Here is a 22,465-nt window from a genome sequence, read left to right on the forward strand (position 1 = left end):
TTTACTCATTTGGGCCATCTGGCTTCGGCAGTGACTTTCTGAAGCCTTATTTACCTTTCTCTTATTTTTTAAAAAAATGTCTTTACCTGTAAATAGACAAATATTCTTTCAAGTGCTGCTAAGAATTTTAGCAGTGTGTACAATGTGGGCATTCTAAGCAAGCTCTATAAATATTTTATTGGTAGCCGAGTACCAGAATAAGGTTTCTCTTTATAGGAAGCAGCTGGCAGGGTAGACTTTTTTGTTTGAATGAATGTTTTATGTGCTGTTTCCTTAAAACATTCAAAAGGAGGCTTTAATGAACCTAACGATTGTTTCTTGTGCTGTCGTTGGCCATAAAATTGTTAACAAGATGGCCAAGGGCAGACAGTTTGAAAATATACTTAATGTAGAGTATACTTATCATTTTCTTTTATCTAGTCATAAAAGTATGTTTATTAAAAAGTATTATATGCTATTACCAATTAGTTTAAAAATGCTGGATAAAAAACCGGCGAGTTTATATATGTGGAGATGTATTAGCATTCCAGTATAGCTATTAATACTGTGCTACATTTCGTTTTATTTATTTTTAAATCATCTATTGAGATATAATTTACATAAAATAAAATTTACCAGTTTTGAGTGTTGGATGAGTTTTGGCAAATGTATATTCTCTTGTAACCTCTGTCATAATCAGGATAGATAGATATGTGTGTATACTGTTCCAGGGTCATGTGACCATCATGAATACATACAGAACAGTCTGATAATGCTGAAACGTTCCCATGTGTTGTCTCTGTGGTCAGACCCTCTCCACCCCAATCTCTGGCAACTGTGCTCTGTTCTCTGTCCCTATAATTCTGCTTTTTCCAGATGGCACATAATGGAGTCACACAGCATGGAATCTTCTGAGGCTGCTTTTCCTCACTGTACTGTCTTTGAAACATCCGTGTCGTATGCATGGTAGTAGCTGAGTGTTATTCCATCATATGGATGTAATAGTTTGTTTATTAGCCCTTTGAAGGGCATTTGGCTTCTTTCTAGATTTTGGTGATTATTAATGAAGCTGCAGTAATCATCCATGTATAGTTTTTTTGTGTAAACATAGGTTTTCATTTCTCTAGGGTAGAAACCTAGGGAGTGGACTTGCTGAGTCATATGGTAGATGTGGTTTGTTTGGCAGTAAAAAGCTGCCAGAGTGCCATCCAGAGTGATCGTGCCATTTCGCATTCTCATCAGCAACCTAGGAGAATTCCATTTGCTCCACATCTTCATTACCATTTGATACTGTAGGCTAAAAAAAAAGATATTTTAGCTGTTCTAATAGGTGCATAGTGGTATTTCATTGTAGTTTTAATTTGCCTTTTCCTAATGGCTAAAGATGTTGAACTCTTCCCTTGTGCTTATTTTGTTATCTGTATTATCTTTTTTTTTAATTGGATCGTTTTCTTACAGTTATATTTTGAGAGTTACTTATATTTTCTAGCTCTGTAGTTCCTGTGTTGGAGGTGAGATTTGGAAATATTTCTCCCAGTGTGTAGCTTGTCTTTTCATTCTCTTAACAACTGTGTTTTTGAGAGCAAAAGTTTTCAATTTTGATGAAGTCCAATTTATTGATGCAAAAAAATTTTTTGTAGCATGGTTTCATTGTTATATCTAAGAACTCTGCCGAGCCCTAGGTCTCAAAGATTTCCCCCTGTGTATTTATCTAAAAGTTATATAATTTTACCTTGCTTCTCTTGTTGTAGATTAACTGATCATGTAAGTGTGGGTTTATTTCTGGACTCTCTGTTCTGTTTCTCTGTGTCTGGTTTTGTGCCAGTACCACACTGTTTTGATTACTATAGGTTTGTAGTATATTTCGAAAACAGGAAGCATAACACCTCCAACTTTGTTGTTTCTCGAGATTGCTTTGGCTATTTAGGGTCTTTTGTGGATTATGTGTTTTAGTTTTGTGAAAAATGCCACTGGCGTTTCGATAGGGACTGCCTTGGATCTCTGGAGGGCTTTGGGTAGTATGGACATTTTAATGATACTAATTCTACCAGTCCATGAGCATTGTATATCTTTCCATTTATTTGTGTTTTGTTCATTTTCTTTCATCGGTGTCATATAGTTTTCAGAGTACAGGCCTTTCACTTCCTTGGTTAAATTTATTCCTAGGTATTTTATTATTTTCGATGCAATTGAAAATGGTGTTGTTTTCTTAATTTCTCTTTATGATGGTTCATTATTTGTGTACAGAAATGCAACAGATTTCTAAATATTGATTTTGTGTTCTACAACTTAACTGAATTCATTTATTAATTCTAGTATTTTTTTTGGTGGAATCTTTTCTCTCCACTCATTAGAGAGTTACAGACATCATGACAGTGCTCTTAACTACTTCGGCATGTATATCTTAACTTGGGACTTTCCTGCAAAATCTCAGTGCTGTTATATAATGTGGAGTTGTTATTTAAGTTCCCCCAATTATCCTGTAAAGCTTTTTTAAAAAACTCAAGATTCACTGTGTGATTTCATTGCATTAGCAGCCATGCCTCCCATGCTTCCGTTTATTGAGAAGAGTTCCTCAATCATTTTTGATTAAAGATCGTCATTAAGATTTTTAACCAGGCGTGTTGTTTTTCAGAATGTTCTTCAATTTGGATGTGTCGGATCGACAACTGCTGATTAGATGCAGGTTAAAAGTTGTAGCCATACGCATTTTAAGTAACTGTTTACTTGCAGTGATTTGTTTCAGAAGGCACGAGACATAACTTTGTCCTGCCAGGGTCAACCCTCCACATCTGCAGGTTTTGCATATGTGGCTTCAACCAACCATGGATTGAAAATAGTTGGAAAAAATATAGGTCATATGCAAATTACACTTATATATAATGGACTTGAGCATCTATGGATTTGAGGGATCTGTCCAGGTTCCTGGAACTAATCCCCCATGGATACCAAGGGACGACTGTATATACTCTTGATTAAAGTGGTGTCTGCTAGGTTTCTAAATTGTAAAGGTACCTTTTCCTGTTGTAATAATTCTTCTATATGGTAATATCTTGAGACTGTGTGAATATCATGTTCTCCAGTGATCTTTCATCTAGTGCTTTTATCATTGATCATTCTTACCTGAATCAATTACTACTATAGTGGTTGTGTAATGGTGATTTTCTGTTCCTTTTATTTTACACTTATTAACTAGATTCATTTTGTAATGAAGGGATTCTCCTTCCTTCCCTCCTTCCCTCCTTCCCTCCCTCCCTCCCTCCCTCCCTTCCTTCCTTCCTTCCTTCCTTCCTTCCTTTTTTCCTTCCTTTTTTCCTTCCTTCCTTCTTTCCCTTACTTAATTACTTATATCAGTGTAGAATCATAAATTCTTTATTCAGTCATCATTCATTCCAGTGCTCAGATTGTCATAAGTTTGGTTGGAGGAAACCGCTTAATTCTAGGTTGGTACAATTGCAGCAAACGTAAGCTTTTCTAGTATTTAATATTTCAATCCATTTGTAGCTTTGGAAGCTATGAGTATTAATGCAGGTAACAGTCCTTAGACCTTACTTCTGATAACCCATCTGTGCTTATTTTCCAGCAAATCACTGAACTGAAGAAAGAAAACTTTAACCTAAAACTTCGCATCTATTTCCTTGAGGAAAGAATGCAACAGGAATTTGACGGCCCCACCGAACACATCTATAAAACTGTGAGTGCCCCACTTCTTGCCACCGTCCCTGGTGTCTTTTCCCAATTGTCATTCCAAGCAGAAATTGGATTAATATTTGTTCTCAGAGTTAGCATGACTGGATAGAGCTTCTTTCATTTAATTTGAATTTATTATGGGGAGCATAAATAGGATGTCCTTAATATTAAGCAAAGAGACACAAGATTAATTTTAAGAGAGCTTTTCTGTCTTAAAATCAGAACTCTGATTTACTGTATCTGAGTTGCCTCTTTCTAATTATTGATAATCTAGACAAAGACAGTGAAATGGTGGGTTGTTTTTAGAATTGAATCTAATTGTTACCAGCGAACTTGTGCAGCTGTAGTCCAGCCACTTAAGCTCTCTGGGTTCGCTTCCAGAGTTAAGTGATAATCCCTTTGTTATAGGGTTATTTGTGAGGATTCAAATGAGATGACAGATGGAAAGCCCCAACACACAGTCAGTGCTGAACAGTTCTCATCATGGTCTTATTGAGGCTTCTGTTGGCGGCCCAAAGTTGGGGTTGTCAGTTCTCCTGTGATATGACTCTTCTGTATGCCTTGTATGCTCGCTTATAACTGACAGAAGAAAACGTCTGTTCCTGTCTGAAGTGTTGACCTGAAGGTCTCTGCCTAAAAACAAACCTTGGTTCTGAAAGTTGAAAAAAGAAGTTGGCTTTCTTTAAAAGACATGAATACAAACAATATTTCCGTGCCCATTTTTTGGCTTTCTCTTGTGGATTAGCCCTTGGCTTGGGAATTATTTCATTTTTTCTCTTCCGAAGTTTGCACCAGTGGAAACTTTTGAAGGCGGAAAAAGAACTCTGCTTGAGTTTCTGCGCATGGACTTAAATGGACTTGTCTTGGAGAGGGATCGTACTGTACTTCTGAGCCTTTTCAAGAATTGAAAAGTTCCTTTGTCCCTCAAGACACAATTTTCTTTTTTCATTGTGGGGGTAGAAAGACGATGAGGATGTCCTCTTTTTCTTGGGAGGAAGTGGCAATGCAGTCAGATTTTTAAAGGAAAATCAGTAACCTAAAACATTTTATACATAAGTATGATTATCATCTATCTCAGAACTTCTAGGGTGATAGGAAGCCAATGCATGTTAATTGCCTGCTGTGTCAGGCACTGTCCAGGACATTTGTGCTTTATCAGCTTATTCTCATTCTCAAGAGCCCTTTTTTGCAGTGGAGATTATCCTCAATTTTCAGGCTAAGGAACGGAAGCTCAGGGAGGATTTGTAACTTGCTCGATGTCGTAGCTACTCTTGAGGTGGACTTTGAACCCAAGGCTGCCTGCCTCATGGTACTACGCTATTCTTTTTCATTGTCCATATAGATGACCTGATTTTATTGTATTTTCATTTCAGTTTAATTTTGGGGGTAGGTGTTCATGGTTCACAATTCAAAAGCCATAAAAGATATACACTGAAAAGAATTTCTTCGACCCTTGTTTTCCATTCCCTTGGGTCTAACCAATATTATTAGGCAGAGAAATTTTATGTATATACGAGCAAGCATATGTGAGTATATGTGCATGTGTATAAACCCCCTTTTTACCTAAATGCAAGCATGTTCTGTTCTGTACCTTGCATTTTTCCTTAACAGTATCTTGGATATCTTACCAGTGGTTTAAGAGCTTTTTTAAAATTCTTTTATAATGCTATTCCATTTTTAGCTAATAAGATATCTTTGATTTTTGGTTTGGAAATTATGGTCACCATGTAACTTGAGGGATTGAACTTGCAAAATGTAGTCTAGTGGACACGGTAGCTATCTGTTCTTTTAAATTCGTTAGGTTGGAGTGCCAGTTGGTTCATCAGAAAACAGAGAATCTATGATATCAGCTCTTACATAGCTCTGGCCTTCTGAATGCTGGAAAGGAATTCTCTGTTTGAAGGGTGTTTCTATAATTCTCACAAAGTGCAGTTGAAGACATTGTGCACTGTAACTCAGTGTCCTTTATGCAAAGATCAGTTTCTTCTATAAAAAGTCCTGCTGCATAGATGACTTCCTTAGTTCCCATTGCTTTACACCGAGGAAAATTACACATTCTGAACCCTGTCTCTAGGCTCTTCTCACTTGTTAGCTCATTTAGTCCTGAAATCCCCCAGGTCAGGAGGACTTTCTGTTTTTCATTTGCTACTTGGGGGATATGAAAAGAAAAACCTTGCGTACTCACCTCCTGGACTTGTGCTTCTGAGAGCAGTTACAGGTTCACACGTCCAGTTTTCTGTTCGGTGTTGGCATGAAGGTAGGGCCTGTGTCTGCCTCGTGGACCAGTGGACCCAGTGCTTGGCCTGACACAGGCGACTGCGCAGTGAGGGGATGAATAAATGAACATCCACGGACTTATGGTTTCCTCCTGGAGGCAGAATTTGAACCCACGCCCTTCTGGTCCCAAACCCGTGACCTTTCCATTCTGGCTAGAAGGAGGGAGGCCTGTCTGCCAAGATTGTCAGTTTTACTGGAAATGTCATTTTTACTTAAAAGGATACGCATGTATTATGGAGTAGAATGTAAAATTGGCATGAATTATTAAAGTAAAACGGGAGCAAAATTTCAAAGAAATCTTGGATTTATAGCAGTTCTCTGCAAACTGTGCACCCAGACCCCTGTTTCTACTATAAAAATTGATCGAATATTCTGCTGGACTCATCTGTGGGCAGGTTTGAGGAGCCCGCCACTACCTCACTTTCTGTCATTGCCATCCGTGTGCCAGAGACTCTGTCTTTGGGCTCTCATGTGCTCATGCAAAGCCACGCGTGACTCCCTTCGTTCTAGCCGGTTAAGAAAAGACGATCGGAGAACATGGTGGTGTCCCTTATAGACAGCTCCCCCGTGCGGTGGCTGTTTTTTGTGTGAGTACCCTGAAATCTTACATTGAAATGAGACAGGCAGAGACAAGGTTTCCCTCTTATCCATCCACATGTTTTATTTTTTTTTTTAAGCTGTGACATGTCCCCACTGCTACAACCAGCACACGCATGATGGTAAACAACCAGAAGTAATTGCTTCGGAACGGTAAAAGCAAACTACAGAATTGCTTATAAATTTGCTTGGCAGAGGGCAAACAATTTTTAAATCAGCCTCTCTCGTATGACATTTATGCCTCGATGTCGAATGCTCTCTGGCTGTTAGAGGCTTGGAAAATTTACATAATTGTTCCAAGTCTTGAGAAATCGGGGGCTTTCTTTTGAGACCACCAGTGTTTGATAATTCCCTTTTCCCTGTGCCCTGAGGCTAGCGAGGTTTTGAATCTAACGTCGGCCCATTACAAGCATCGCGCGGTTAGTCCACGCCGAAGGCGTTTTTCCCGCGGTGGACATGCATGTGCCCTGTATTTCACACTGTTTCCTTTCTTTCCTAATCTTGTCTGGAAGAACATCGAGCTCAAGGTGGAAGTCGAAAGTCTGAAGTGGGAGCTCCAAGAGAGGGAGCGGCTGCTCATCAAAGCCTCGTGAGTACCTGTCATCTTGTCACAAACTCGCAGGTCACCCAGGGGCTCTGGTGGTGGCGGCTAAGTGGGTAGGGAAAATAGAACCTTGTGCTCTTTAGGCCCGATGTCCTCCATCTGGGCTTTGAGGACCCCAAAGAGGGTTCATTTTTATTTAATTATTTTTCAACAAACTTTTAAAATGTCACATACTTATAGGGAAATGAACAGGTCTTATTTAGACAGCAGGACGAATTTTTACTAAGCAGACACACCCGTGGGGCCGCCGTCCGGATCGGAAACCAGAACATCACCAGTTCCTAGGAAGTCCCCTTTGTGCTCCCAGACCTTTCCCTTCTCCCACAAAGATGGCCACCATGGAGCATCACCGTTGCTTAATTCTGCCTGTTTTTGAACTTTATAACAATGGATATCCATCTACTGTTTCTGTATGTCTGGCCCCTTTCCTCAACAATATATTTGTGAGCACCATCTAGATCGTAAGTGTATCATTAGCTTCATTCATTGCCCTAAAAGCACTCGGGGCTCAAAGGGGCCCGGAAGGACTCCTGCGGTGGGCGAGGCAGGGGGCGGAGGATGGGGCTTCAACCAGAGTTGCTCTTTTTTTTTTCTGTTTTGCTTAAAGAACATCTGAAAACTGTTATTTTAATTAATCAATCAGTTAATTTAAATATTTATTGAACAACAAGCACGGTTCAGAGAATATAGCCTGTGACTCACTTGGTTATTTATTCATTCATTCATAAACATTTATTGTGTAATTACTGGTATCACACTCTGAGGATTTGACAAGAGACATTCCCGCACTCGAGGAGCCCATCAGAGACTGGCGAGTTGTGTAATGGAGGTGCAGCGGTAGAGGGTGTTTGTGGGTACAGTGGGGACACCGCAGTGTGCCGAGTTCCGCTCGGTCAGACTGGACTGAGACTTCCCAGGCCCGACCCCCAAGCGTCTGGCCGAAAGCTCTGGAGACCTGCTGCTTTGGTCACGGCGGTGGGCCTCCTGTGAGTGTGGGACGAGGACAGAGTCTGGCTGCAGCTCGCTGCGACGGGCGGGGCCATGTCATTCCTTCTGTTGCCACAGGGCCCGCAGCCGGAAGGTAGATGGCTGTTGGCTTTGCGCAGACTGGAGGTTTCCAGGCCCAGGCTTGACCTTGCACACATGGTATTTTCTGAATGAGTGAATAAAGCAAGTTAACAAGTTTTTTGTTTTTTTTGGACACACGTCGTTCATCATTCTCTAGGCGGTTTGTCAAGCCTACTTTTCCAGGCCTGGAAGTCAGTACTAGAATTCTGTCTGTTTCATACTCAATGCCCGGCCGGCTGCAGGTCTTGGGTAGGACTTGTGTTAAGTCAGACGTACCGCTCGCTAACTCAGGAACTCACGAAGGCTCTGTGCACTCCTCGGTACCAGCACGCAGGGCTGGGTGTTTTGGGGGCTCGTGCACATGTTTGTATGCAGAGATTCCCCAAACTGCCCAAACTAGTGTTCAGGGCCCTTTGAGGTCTGACCTGATATATCAGTTTCTTCAGAAAATATGTATTAAGCAGCTGTTCCGTGCTGCACTGGGCTGAGCTCCTGGGGCTGCTGTGGTGAACCAGACAGACACGTGGGGCTTCGTTCTGGTGGGGCTGCTGGTGAGAAGATACTGGCACAAACAAAAATAACAGTAAACATGTCAGCACAAACTGGGAGAAGAGCTATGAGAAAAATCGAGGGAGCCGTGAGAGTTTGTGGCAGCAGGAGTAGATTTACAAAGAGGGATGTATTTCAGGGCAGCAGCCCCGAGGAGGTAGCGTTCCAGGCGAGATCTGAGGGGTAAGAAGAAACCAGCTACATGGCAGAGTGGTGAATGGTGAAAGTGTTCAGGGGGAAGGGGGCAGGAAGGTCTGTGGAGATGTGAGGAGTCTGAGGGGCTCGGCCTCAACTTGCAGGGTCTTGAGGCCTCACTAGGAATTTTGGTCTTTATCCTGAGATCCAAGAGAAAGCATTAATGGGTTTTGCGACTCAGTCAGAGTTTTGTTTTTTAAAAGGCCGCTCTGGACGCTGAGTGGGAAACGTTTTGTAGAGGGAGCACGCATAGAAGCAGGGGGACCGGTTAGGCTAGTCCAGTAGTTTAGGTGACAGGTTAGGGACGGAGGCGATGGGTGGATTGGAAGGACATTTAGGAAGCAGAGTTAACAGGATGTGGTAATGGATGGGAAGGCAGATGTCAGGGTTTGGGGGTTCAGGTCATGAGTTGTTTAAGAATGTTCACGATGATTTAGCTGCTCCAGCTTTCTCTCTTCCAACTTTTTATCCCAAACACAGTTCACAGATCCTAAAGATGTTCTTGTTCCCCCCGCTTTGACTTGGCCCTGGCGGAACCTTTCCCCTTCCCAGCCCCTCCTGCCCAAACGCCTGGCTTTCTGTCCACTCTACAGAAAGGCTCACGCTGGGTCCCACAGGACTGCCCTGGCCTACGTCAGTCTCTGCACAGACTTCTGTGGCACATAATGACAGTCCCAAATGTGTGTGGCACTTTTGACTTTATAAAACACTTTGACATCTGTTTGCATCCCATCATTTTCCTGAGAGTCAAATCTCGAGGAAAACATCATTTTAGCAGGGAGGGAATTTTGTCCTGTAGAAGGGCAGGGCTGTGACTAAAATCATCCAGCCGGAAAGAGCAGAGCCGGGCTTGGAACTTAGGCCCGTGACTCCTGCTTCAGCGCTAGGTTTTATATTCTTTATTTTATTTTTATGTGTGTTTCTCATTTCTCCAACATGACTATGCATCTTCTAAGGCCAAGAGCCTCTTCTTCCCCATCGTTGGAGTACAGGGCTCATAGAAAAGGCAGGGGCTCTGGGTCGGCTCTACCAAGAGGTAGGTTGTGGCCTCTGCGCCACAGCTGTTGCTACTTCATAGAGTTCGCGTGAATTCCCTGCCGTAGACGTGATATGCACACTGTTTCCACGCATCTGCTAAGTGTGCCTCCCCTTGACCTCTCATTGCCCAGGACCGAGCGGCGTGTGTGCGGTTCATACTTGTTGATGGAAAATTATCTTGATATACATTCTCTTTTTGAGTTCTATGGTTGGTTTTTGGGGGGAGGGGTGGATGGGAGATATGGGAAAAGCTATAATTGGAATGGAAAGAATCAAGAGGAAATGTTAATGGTTGAAAAGAGTAGCGAGGGCGGTGTTTATAGAAGGTTCTTTTTGTATCGAGTTGGAAAGCTGGATTGGATCCGCTTCGCTCCACCTTTCCTCTCATAAGGTCTTGCTGTCCGTCCCATCTGTTGGCCTAAATGTCATAAGGAAAGAAAGGGTAGAGGGAGGGAACTAACATTTACCGAGATTCTTCTTTGCCCCAAACCCTGTACCTGGCACCTGATGTGCTTTAATGCACTTGATTTTACAGCAGTTAAGTGAGGAAAGAGGAAACTGAGGCCCGGGAGTGGGGAACTTGCCCACGTTGGTCACAGCGCCGGGGCCGGTCTGCCTCGCTCTGAAGTAAACATGTATGTTCACGGGCTTCCGTTGTTCTATTAATCAGTTACCATACGGGGACATTAAAAACAAAAGCAGACATGTCGTCGAGAGTAAATTTTATCCCTGTAGCTTTAAAACAAAAACAAAAATAATAATTCCATTAGTAGAAGAAAATTGTACCATACTGCTGAGTATAAATTTTACTGCTACAGTAACTGTAAAATGCAAAGATGATAAATGAAAAGTTGGAACATTTATTATTGGAAGTATATTTTATTGGTATAACTAAAATGCAAACAAACTGCATAATACCCTTACTTGTTAAAAATTGTAGTCAGCCTCTTGACAGCGAATGTGGTGCTGACTGTAAAAACAAAGGTTCCATCTGGGCTGATAGGAGGGAGATGGTGTATGTGCACTCGCTGGGTGGCGTGGGGGGCGAGGATGGAGGGTGGGGATGGGGATGGAAGATGGGGAGGGAGGGACGAGGATGGAGGGTCGGGATGGAGGGGGCGGATGGGGTAATGAGCGAGCCATTTTCTAGAGGATGCTTCTATAAAGTCCAAGGGCTCTAAGCCGAGGGTGGTTAGAAGAAATTCAGGCCTTGAAAAATCCTTCATGTAAGGCTCAGGAAGGAAGAGCTTTTAGTCCAGAATTCTTGCAGCCATATTTAACGCCTCTTGAGGAGTGACAGAAAAACGATGGTGAGTCACCGTGAATTCCAGACAGTACTGATCAAGAAATGAGATGAAAGAGTGGGGGCTCGGGACATTTCACGGCATTAATCAGGAAGCGGCAGTGGTAGCCTTAGCTCCGGCCAGCAGATCATCTCTTCTCAGCTCAGATGCCAGCAGAGGGTAGAATGAGCGCCTCTCAGAGAATCTCAGCAGGAGCCAGCGCTGCGGTGGCCTCAGGGACAACAGGCAGTCATGCAGCACTCGGATCAGAGAGGAAGGGGCACCCGGCGGCGGCCACCGCGTGGTTAGCACATTCATTCTAAGAAGTCCTCATCTCATTATTCAAATGAGGAAATCGAGACGTAAGAAGCGATTTCCCCCAAGTCACACTAAGGACATAATAGACTAAAAATTCGGAAGCAGATCTGTTCCACTTCAGATCTGCCCTCTCTTTCCAGTTGTTCACACTGAATTCCGTGAAGATGAAATCATGACACTGGGGCCTTCTGAAGGCTTATTGGTGAAAGAAAGGAAACAAGATATGAATAAAGTCTTTATTTGCAGGCGGCTCCAAGTCTTTGTTTGAGACTTGGACAGCAAGTATGACCCTCTTGACTTTACATTGTTCTCTGCCAAAAATTCACATGGCCTGTGCATGTGCATGCCTGATCACATGGCTTTTGGTTGGAAAAAACCTTACATACCCCCAAAGTAGGGCATGGGAGGCTGCTGGATGGATTTGTTCCGTTGCAGTTTTTCTGAGAAACCAGCTTTAGGTGGAGCCATTTCCTTTATATTATTCTGCCTTCTGGAAAACCTGCAGTCATTTTAGAAATCTGATGAGAATTTCTCTGAGTGTGTGTCTCACGGATTCATACCTGACTCTTTGTTTTCTTCTGGGAAGAATCAAAATGAGAAGCATCAGTGGTTGAGGTCCTGTGACCAATTTTCATGTGCCATCCCTACCACTGCTTGCCAGGCGGCGAGGATATTCCATGGTGCCCAGCAATGTGAACTCTGTATTGTATGTTATACTAGCGTGGAGTGTGGGCTGCTCGCACGCTCTCTCCTTGTGCCCCAAGTGGTAGCTAGTCCTGTATTTAAAATGCTTTCCTGGACGTGGCTCCATAGTGTAGCGGTCAGCACGTCTGTTTAACACGTAGAAGGTCCTGGGGTCATGCCCCAGTGGAGCCACAGTCCGTGGTCTACGGCCATGCCACCCTGGACAAGCCCGATGTCTGATCTCGGAAGCTAAGCAGCATTGGGCCTGGTTAGTACTTGGATGGGAGACCGCCTAGGAAGACCGGGTGCTGTAGGCATAAATAATAAAAACAAAACCAAAAATACTTTCCCCTTCGGTTGGCAGAAGACAGGGCATACAAGCACTTCGTCCCTCTGGTTTATTTACGTTGCATACTGTTCCTTTGTGCATTGGCCTGTCACACCAGCTCTCTGCCTTCTTTACCACTGGGGGAGGGGTATACTTTGTGGAAAACTTCCTGGTGGGAAATTTGACAATAGCTATCAAAAAAAATCTTGAAAGGTTATTTACACTTTGACTTAGTAATTCCTTTTCTAGGAATTGACCCTGGATAATATACATACATTATAACATTGCTTATGTTAATAAACGATAACACTAACATTTATTGAGTACATTGTACTGTTCTCAGAGTTTTATTAGTATTACTAGACAAATATGTAAAATCAGAAACAATACAAATGTTTTAAAAATAGGATTGATTTAATATAGTGCAGTATATTTCATAATAGCGAATTAAAATGTAGCCTTTAAAATTATATAGATTTATATTTATTGATACAAAAGGATGTTTATAGTGTGTTAAACAATAAAATTAGATCACAGATGTGTACTGTATGGTTCTATTTTTGTAGAAAATGTCTGAAAGGCTATACACTAAAATGTTAACTTAGCTATCCTGAGTGATAAGATGATAGATGATTCTTTTTTCTTTTCTTTCTTGTTTTTTAATAATATATACATATTTTTATTGACACATAAGTGTGTCAATTAATTATTTACACAATATTGTGTAAATTTAAGGTGTACAGTGCATTGATGTGATACATTTCTATATTGTATGGTCGGTGTTTTTGAATTACAAATATTAAACTAAAAGAAGCTCAGCGCAGGTCTGTGGGAGAAGTGACTAACAAACGTTCCTTGTCTTTCGGGATGGTTGAGCTCACCAGCTGGCTGTCGCCCTTACGCATTTCACACGTTTGCATCTTCTCACAGCAAAGCGGTGGAGAGCCTCGCCGAAGGGGGCGGCTCTGAAGTTCGACGGGTGAAGGAGGATGCTCAGAAGAAGGTGCAGCAGGTCGAAGATCTCCTGACCCAAAGAATATTCCTTTTGCAAGAGGCAAGTCCGGAAGCCCCGAGGAGAGTGTGTTTATCACAGTGGGTTATAACGGAACAGGCAGAATTTTGATCTCCTTTTCCTAAACCGTCAGAGTGTCAGCAGGAACAAGTGTCATCCTTATTGAGCATCTCTGGGACTCCAGCCCCACGTGTAGAATTCACACCCTTATGCCCTGCAGACTGGCCAGCGTTGTCCTCGTTCCTGTTGGTGAGGACACTGAGCTACAGAGGGGAATACTGCCCAGTCTCGGTTTAATCCTGGATTGAAAGTTAGGGCTGTTGATTTCAAAGCCTGTGTTCTTGCTGTAGTACCAATCTTACTGTCTAGTTTTAGTCCCTTTATTTTACAGAAGAGGAAACTGAGGCCCAGAGAGGGGCAGTCACTCCCCCAACAGTGGCTAAGCTTGGAACCAGATTTCCTGGATCGTAGGCCATTGCGTGGCCCTGCGGGCCCTGCCAGCCTCCCCGCCACCTCCCGCCAGTGCTCTTGGAATGCCTTTCCCGGGAGGCGCTGTGTGCAGCTGCCTCTGCTGCTGACTCTCAGTCGCTTCCTGTGACTGATGCAAAGTCGGGATGTTTCTTGGTTAGAAATCTGTCTCCTAGGTGTTAAAAAGTTGCCCTCCATTTAAAGCTGGTATTATGTAATACTAATTACTTAATTTTTCGGTCTTCGAAATCTGTCGTTTCATCTCACTTTCTTTCCCTGAAACCCTGATCCTTCTTAGCAATTTTGAGGAGAAATAGCACCAAAAAGCAATCCCGGATACAAAAAAAGCGGGTCCACCTGTGCTGTGTTTTGCATCTTATAGTCAGGATGCACGCATCGGCCCTTATATCGGCCTCGTGGGGGTGTGTAGGCATCAAGGCCACAACACAGATGAGGACGCACGCTCAGAGAGGGCGAGAAACTTCGTCGCGGTCATTAGTGGAGCAGCTGGAACCCAAAGAAGGGCCTTCGGAGCCCGAGTTCTGCGTTTTAGTGAGGATGATTGTGAGACTTTTAAAGAGACTTTTCGTTTGCCCATCTTCCTCTTCCCAGGGAGCGCTTCCCAGCGTTTCGGCGTGCCAGCGTAGCTGACGGTATGGGCGTGCACCCCTCCTCACCCTCTCTCCCTAGCTTAGTCACCATGGGTAAGGCATTTGTTTTCCCTCGGCTTCTTGCCTCTTCATCTGTAAAATGAAGCTAGTGAGACCTGCTTTGCAGTAGGAATCGTAATAACAGCAGTGGAACTAACAGTTCATCGAGGGCTTACCATGTGTGAAATACCCTTCTCAGCTTTTTACATGCATTGATCTAGTTAATCCCACCAATGAACGTAGGAGGTAAATCCTTTTATCATCCTTTAAAAACAAAATGAAAACTGTGGTGACACAGAGTACGTCACTTGCTCAAGGTGACCCAGGCAGCGAGTTCCTGGTGGTCTGGCGGCAGAGCCTGCATTTTCAGTATGTAACTCTTCAGGGCTGAGTGAGGATCAAAGATAATACAAATAGAACTCGCTGCAAAGCGCGGCGTTGAGTAGGAACTCAGTAAATGATAGGTTCTGTTGTTTGTTGTCTCAGAATTTTGGGAAATGATTTTCCGCAGCCATCACTGAGATTGACAGGCAGGCCTCTTGGGGACGGTGGTGGGGGCGGCACTGGAGGGAAAGGGCAGGGAGGAAGCCGGCGTTTTTCCAGCTTCCTGCGATGCAGCAGGCGTTTGACAGTCTCACAACCACCCTGGCAGAGCGATGGTTATCCCTGTTTTATAGATTGGAGGAAGCTGGGGCTCAGAGAGGTTAAGCGACTACCCAAGGCCACACAGCTAATAAGCGGGAAAGCTGGGATTCGAACCCAGTTCAGTTTGGCTTTTATCCTCGTGAGGTAATCAGAGGCAGTTGACACGAGGAGCTAGAGAGGCCTGTCTACCCCCAGGTCACTTTTGTGGGCACCAGGGCCTTCTCCCCTAACACAGGCACTGCCTGTGAGATTTAGTTAATTTCCTATTGGCTTCTGTGAGCCCTCAGGAAGAACATAGAGTTTTTCCCCCACCTAAATCACTTTGGAGATATAGAAAATGTGCTTTAGAGTCGTGTAGTCATTATCTTAAAAAAATAGTGAGGGGGCGGTGGGGTGTGGAATGAATTTAGATGGAGATTATGGTGACTCTTTAAAATTTATGTATGTTTAGGTATTGAGAGGCATATTTCTCCTTGTTCTCATTGAGCTGTAAATATTGATCTGATTTTTCAAAACCAAAACAGTTCTCATAGAGTCAAGTCTTTTCCATTGGAAATGCCTATTACTCTTCAGGATACAAGAGGGAAGGATGGCTGGCAAATGTTTTTATTACCGATTCTCTCCATGTATAGTACAATTCAGGGAGGGGAAATGTGCTGGAGAAAAAGTCATACATATTTATATTTTAATCCAATTCCCTTTCAAAATGTTCCCAATTGTATTGAAAAATTGCATCAAATGCATTTAATTTAACTCTAGGAGGTGAAAGCCGCCCAAGCAGAACTGGAAAAGGCCTTTGCAGGGATGAAAATGGAGAAGGCTCTTCGGTTGAGCTTGGAAAACAAGCTTTCGGAGATGGAGAAGATGCACGAGGGGAACTTGGATATGGCCCTGGTCCTGGAAGAGAAAGACAGGTCTGGCATTTGTCCCCGTGATACGCTGATAGTCGTTTATCTGGCAGCCCCGGGGAGGAAGTATTCCCTTCCTTCCGTTTTCCTTCTCCCTTTTCTTCTTGTTCCCCTCAGTGAGAAAATTAGGGATAAAACCAGGGTGAAAGGAAAAGGAATGGGGTAGTGATCTGAGGACAGAGATAGAGTTAGTAGATAGAAATTCATGCTGGAAATTTCAATTCAGAAGCTAAATTTAACATTCAGTTTGAGCTTTAAGCTTCCTGGTAGCCAGAGGAAAAAGGGAAAAACAATCTTGGTGGACACGATTTAGATTGCTCGCAAAATAAAACAAGCTAGTAACTCAGGAGAAGCCCAGTTTTACTTAACATCGTCAGGGAGAAATTTCTCTTCCGGATTTTTCCAAAGGGAACAGTAAGCGACTACATTCCCACAATAAATACGAATGGCTTCTGTGTGACCAGTTTTTCATCATTATCTTTGAATGTAAGCTGAGGGCCCAGAGCAGTACCATACAAGGGGCCAAGACAATATAGACCAAGTACAGAGCTCTTTGATGGTCCAGGAATAAAATGTGTACCATTTGGCCCAGACAGATGGATGAAACACTTGGCCTTTAGGCAGCCTTTAAGCTCATCATCCAACTTGGTGGAAGGAGTGGAGAGGAACAGAGTGATAATGGCTGGGTAGGATAAGTTCTGGATTGACATATTTATCTAATTCAGTTTAGAGGGATTAGGAAAAGCTTCCTAGAGGAAGTACTAGGATAAGGAAGAAGAAAGGGTCTTCCAGGCTTTAGGAACCTTCTGTGTGAAAGTCCAGAGGCAAAATGAACACCCCGAATGGTCAAGGAACTGAAAGAAGTGCATCATGGCAGAGTGTCCTCTTCTGAAAGGGAGGTGGGACGAGAGAGGGGAGAGGAGCCGAGACGTCCTGGGGGCCTTAATGAAGGGGCCGTGTTTTGCCCTCAGGGCATGTGAGAAGCCTCAAAAGAGTTAAGAGGTGGGGGCTGGGGTGGGAGATAGGATCAGAATGAAATTGAGAGAGGCCCCTCTGGCTGTTCCCTGGAGAATGGATTGGCCATCAGGTTGGGTGGGAAGCCTGACCCCAAGGCTGATACAGAAGTCCAGAGGAGATGCTGATGACCAGGACTGAGGTGACTGAATGAGGGACAGAGAAGGATAAGAATTTAGAAGGTGGATTCGACATGTTGGCTTGAAGGGCTTGGCGGCCGATTGGATTTTGGACTGAGGGACAAGGCTGTGGACAGATACCCTCACCCAGGCGTTGAGCATGAGCAACTGGAATGGTCGTGCAGTTTGCTGAGTTTGAGGGAAAATGGGGAGAAAGAGGTGTTTCGGGGCGGAGGGGGTGGGAAGACGAGCTTTCATTTGGGCCATGTTGGGTTGAGGGATTGTGGGCATCCCAGAGAGCCCGGGAGGGTCTTGTGTATATGGATTAAGGCCTGAATTCCAGGAGATAACGATTCTCGTTCCCTAACCAACTACAGGAACAAGGCCTTGGGTTGGGTGCCAGGAATGAGAGATGAGTACTGTCTTCCTTATATGGAGCTCCCAGCATGGGAAGGGTGAATGAAAAAAAAAAAAAGCCCTGATTGGTGTTAGGGGTAAGTTCTGAGTTCTGCGGGAGGGAGTGATCAGCTCTGCTGGGGCGTGGGGCCTGGAGGGCTTCTCAGAGGCGGAGTGCTGGGAGTGGGGTGAGGAAGCCCTGCCACTTCCAGGGAACAGCACGTGCCAAGGTGTGGAGCCTGGCACATTTCAGGGTAATCCTGGAGGCAAATGGTCCCTGTCGGCGTGTGGTGCAGGAACTCGTCTCACCGTTTTGGAAGAGGAAATTTGGGAAGGATTAACGCTCCTTGAGCACTGACTGGTCCGGGAGGTAGGGGTTGCTGTGGATGCGGGTGGTCAGGTCAGGGCCTCGCCAAAGCCTGCGTCTTCCTGGGGTTTCCCCTAGGTCTGGCTGGGTAGGCACAGAAACCTGACTTGCCAGTACTGTGAATGCATCTGTCTCAGGGGCGGCTGCGCCCCACCACACTCCCAGAGAGAGCTGTGCGGCAGCCAGGAGCCAGCTCTGGATTTCTGCTCGCTGGGGGCACGGCCCTCTGACGGAAGTCTCCCTGGGAGGAGCAGTGTGTGCCCTCCCTGAAGGCAGGCCTGTTAGGAAGCTAAACCCAGACCGGAAGGTGAGTTGCTAAGCACAGAATTGGAATAAAGGTCTGTGGCCTTGCCCTGGGGACATGCGTTCAGATCTGCCACACAGATTGACCCGCCTTGGGCAGGGCCCTCACTAGGATGTCCTTCTCGTCCGGGCTGGCCACCCTCTTCAAAGGCCCGTGCTTCAGCTGCTGGATCTCCTCCAGCCTGAGCTGAAAGCTAGTCTCTATCTTTAAGGCACTTGACATCAAGGAGCCTGCAGGTCACACGTGGCCCACAGATATGTTTCATTTGGCCCACACAGTGTTTCTAAATGTTTGAACTAGTGCTAATAGTTTTCAAAAGTCTAATTTCATGTAAGTGTCTGGATTTCCAACTTCTCGTGAAAACCTGGAAGGCGTGGCGGGCCCGGGCCGTGGCCGTGCTGGATTGCGGCTGCCCCCGTGGATGGGCCTGGTGCTCCAGCCTGACCACAGTCCCCACAGGCCTGTTCCACTCATTTCCATCCCTGTCTAGAACTTGTTTTAAGGTAACTAAGAACTCAGTTTTATCAAGGTGTGAGTTACAAAGAACGCGGCACATCCATTTTGAGTGTACAGTTTGGCGACTCTTTACCTCTCCAGTTGATTATATGGTGACTTCGGAGTCGAACCCATAGAGGGCAGTCTTACTCCTCTTTCTAAGTTTTGGGGGGCATTGTACTGGTGCTGCCGGTACCGTCTATACCCAGTTGTTGTAGTCCATTCGGGGTGCTGTGACAAAACACCACAGATTGGGTTGCTTATAAACAAGAGAAATTTATTCATAGTTTGGACACCGGAAGTCCAAGATCCGGGTGCCAGCGTGGTCAGGTGCCAGCGTGGTCAGGTGAGGGCGCTCTTTCTCTCCGTATCTCAGCCTGACAGGTGGGGCAAGGGCTCCGTCAGTTAGGCACGAACCACTCCCATTCATGGGAGCTCCACCTTCATGACCTCGTCTTCTTCCAAAGACCCCACCTCCTAATGCCGTCACTTTTGGGGGTCAGGACTTTGATGTGGGTTTCAGGGGGACGCAGGGACAGACCGGAGCGCCAGGCGCTGTCCCTGCTTTCAGCCTGCGCCTCGCCTTCACCCTGGGAGCCAGGGAAAGCGTGCCACACTTCCAGGCCCGCCCACCCTCCTCCTGTCGTAGTAAGTCACTTTTTAGGCTTAGCTAGAAACGCTCTTCTTAGGGTCCTTTGACAAAATGCTAATTAATTATTGAATGTTAAAAAAAGTAATAATTATAGCAGCTGTCATTTGTTGAGTTCTGCCATACGCCTGGAGCTGTGTGGGGCCGTTATAAACAGCTTATCTCCATTCCACATAAGCAGGTTATCCCTCCTTTATAGCTGAGGAAATGCAGGCTCAGGGAGCCTAAATATCTTGGCCGTTGTCAGGGAACAGTTGGTAGGGGTAATTTGGTGGCCTCGGGAAGGATGTGTTCAGCTCCACCTGAGGGGGATCCCGGGGGGAGGGGTTGTCGGTTGGCAATGCTCCCCCGAGGAGAATAATGTCCAACTCTTCTGGCAGGGTGATGGGTGCGTATCAGGCGGAGGTGGGAGTAGGGATGTGAAGGGCATTCTGGGTACGGGGCGCCGTGCGAACCAAGGTCTAGAGGCACAGAACAGCCTGGCTTTGGGAGAGCTGGAAGCCTGGCTCTTGCGTGGCATGGCGATGGAGCGGGTGGCGGCCTCCTGTGAGGCCAAGCTGAAGCTGTCAGCGGATTCTGGTCTCCTAGGCCTGGAGAGCCAGGGCCTCGAATGCCTTGCTGCAGAGTTTGACCTTTATCTTGAAAGTCAGTGTATTTTTAAGTTTGCCCCGAGACGCCTCGGGGAGGCGTTCTCCGTCTTTTCACACTTACCGGAATAGTTCTGCTTTATCGGTCACGTTTGTTGAGCCTTCAGTGCCAGATTTCTTCTCTCCAAGAAGATTTCTTGGCCAAAAAAAATTAGTAATCCTCCGATGGTGGTGGTGGGGCTGTCGAAAGTCTGAGCAGGAGTGTGACTCAATAAGACCAGAGTCTAGCAGCTCAGGAGTTGGGTTGACCAGGGCCAGGCAGGAGGCGAGGGGACAGTTGAATGTCACATGAATTCTGTCCCTTAATCTCCACCTTGCAAAATGCGATTCTGTTTATGTTCAGTCATTGGACCTGTCTACTTTGAAGATGTCTGGCCCCATTTCCTACCTCCTCTTGCTCCACTGAGCTAAGAGAACAGCTTAGAATTAATATTTAAATTTTGTTCTCTTTTAGACTGATTGAGGAGCTGAAGCTGTCTTTGAAGAGCAAAGAAGCTTTAATTCAGTGCCTTAAAGAGGAGAAATCTCAGATGGCGTCTCCTGATGAGAATGTGTCATCTGGAGGGCTCCAAGGACTTTCCGCTGCTCTGAGGGAAGAAAAGGAGAGAGAAACTGAGGTGAGGCGATAGGACACGAAGCGGGACTTTAATTAGCAGGCCGGTCTCTTCCGTGGGAAGTGGACTGCACATCCAGTCCCCACGGTTCGCACACAGTCCACTGCTAAATGTTAGCTCCCTGTCAGCTGACGAACAGGCAGCGACCTCCTTTGTCAGGGGCATTTTTTTTTTTTTCCTTTTCAGTTTCAGGTTCCCATAAAGTTGCTTAAAAAAAACAGTTCATACCTGCTTGCCTCTGTTTTACTACGTGTTAATTTTTTGTTGCCTGGGGACTTTATTTTCATCTTTTGGATTTTCTGAGGATAAAATTATGGTACTTACCCATTTTACTTTTTGTCCTAAACTTCAGAGGCAGTGGGGACAGGAACCTAGCCTGTATTGGGGCTGCAGCACCAAAGGGGTTCACCTCATTTAATCTTCCTGGCTACCTTGCGAGGTAGAGACCATGGTGCTGCGTCGAGTTTTAGAAGCAGGCTCAGCTCAGAGGAGTGATATTTTCCCAAGTTCTAGGAGGCGTGTTATTAGTCCTGACCCGAAGCCTCCCTGAACCCTTCCCCACATAGGCAGCCTCCGTGCAAGGCTCTCGAAGAGGGTGGGCAGGACCTGGAAGTGCAGGTGGGCCTAGTCTAGACCTTCCCACTCTGCTCAGAGCACAGGTAGCTGCTGCGTGTGGTCTGTTCACATCCGGGATGTTCGGCTGCTCATGAGAAGTCTCGACTTCTTTATGGAGCAGGGTCTCCTTTGTCCCTAATGCAGCCGTGAGTTCTTTAGCCCCACCGATTAGTTTTCGGCTGTAATCGGCCTTCATCTTTTGCTCCTTTTTCTTACTTCTTAGGCCCCGAGTGGGCCTCTCTCATTGTCGTTCCTTGGTGTACCCTCCGTGGGGCTGTTGGTGAACCAACATGGGTTGCTCGTTTTTATATTTTTCTTCACTTGGTTGGGACTTTGGGTGAGGCAGAGGGGGGTGGACACTTGTTTTCATGTGTTCCACAGCAGTGGGGAATAGTAAGTAAATGAGGTACTCATTCTGATTGTTCTGGGGAAGCCATTGGATGGTGGGTGCCTTCTGGGCACCAATTAATGCCTTTTCTTAGGCCGCACAAATGGAGCACCAGAAGGAGAGAGATCGCTTTGAAGAGAAGATCCAGGTATGTTGATCCAGTTTTTAAAAATGTGTCGAAGACTTATCCTTGCCTCTTGCTGTATTCTGCGAGCAGTAGACAAATCTGTGTGACAGAGCTGTCATTCATTGACCACTCTGTCTGCCAGTCAGGCTTCAGGCAGTGGAGAGGGGGTTTCTCGATCTTTGCAGTAACTGTGACACAGGCATTCCCATTTTGCAGATGTGTCACGTGAGGCCCAGAGAGGTGAGGTCCCTTACCCAATGTCACGTAGCTCAGAAAAAGTGTCACAAGGGCTCAGACTTGCCAGTCTGATCCCAAAGCCGGTGCTCCAAGGTCCCTGCGGCGCAGCTGCCGGCATTTGTATAGCGCCTGCCAGCTCCGAAAGCACTTTCATGTCCATTATCTCTGATCCTCACGACAGCCTGGGAGGCAGGCAGCGG

At 45.3% G+C, this 22,465-nt stretch overlaps 1 protein-coding gene, 1 non-coding gene and 1 pseudogene across 4 annotated transcripts in view; all 3 read left to right on the plus strand.

Moving 5' to 3' along the window:
* Positions 1–22,465, plus strand: part of CDK5RAP2 (CDK5 regulatory subunit associated protein 2) — a 156,725-nt gene that overhangs the window by 19,691 nt on the left and 114,569 nt on the right. For all 3 annotated transcript variants that reach the window (XM_016155936.2, XM_016155938.2, XM_016155937.2), the window contains 6 exons: positions 3,563–3,673; positions 7,056–7,132; positions 13,541–13,664; positions 16,145–16,299; positions 20,739–20,901; positions 21,996–22,049. In XM_016155936.2, the coding sequence (XP_016011422.2) occupies positions 3,563–3,673; positions 7,056–7,132; positions 13,541–13,664; positions 16,145–16,299; positions 20,739–20,901; positions 21,996–22,049 (684 nt within the window). The remainder of the gene's footprint in view (positions 1–3,562; positions 3,674–7,055; positions 7,133–13,540; positions 13,665–16,144; positions 16,300–20,738; positions 20,902–21,995; positions 22,050–22,465) is intronic.
* TRNAV-AAC lies at positions 12,402–12,474 on the plus strand. Its single transcript has one exon. It is a non-coding gene; the product is annotated as a tRNA-Val (tRNA).
* On the plus strand, positions 12,484–12,599 carry LOC118600475 (annotated as a pseudogene).

Source organism: Rousettus aegyptiacus, unplaced genomic scaffold, assembly GCF_014176215.1.
Source record: "Rousettus aegyptiacus isolate mRouAeg1 unplaced genomic scaffold, mRouAeg1.p scaffold_m13_p_3, whole genome shotgun sequence".
NCBI lineage: Eukaryota > Metazoa > Chordata > Mammalia > Chiroptera > Pteropodidae > Rousettus > Rousettus aegyptiacus.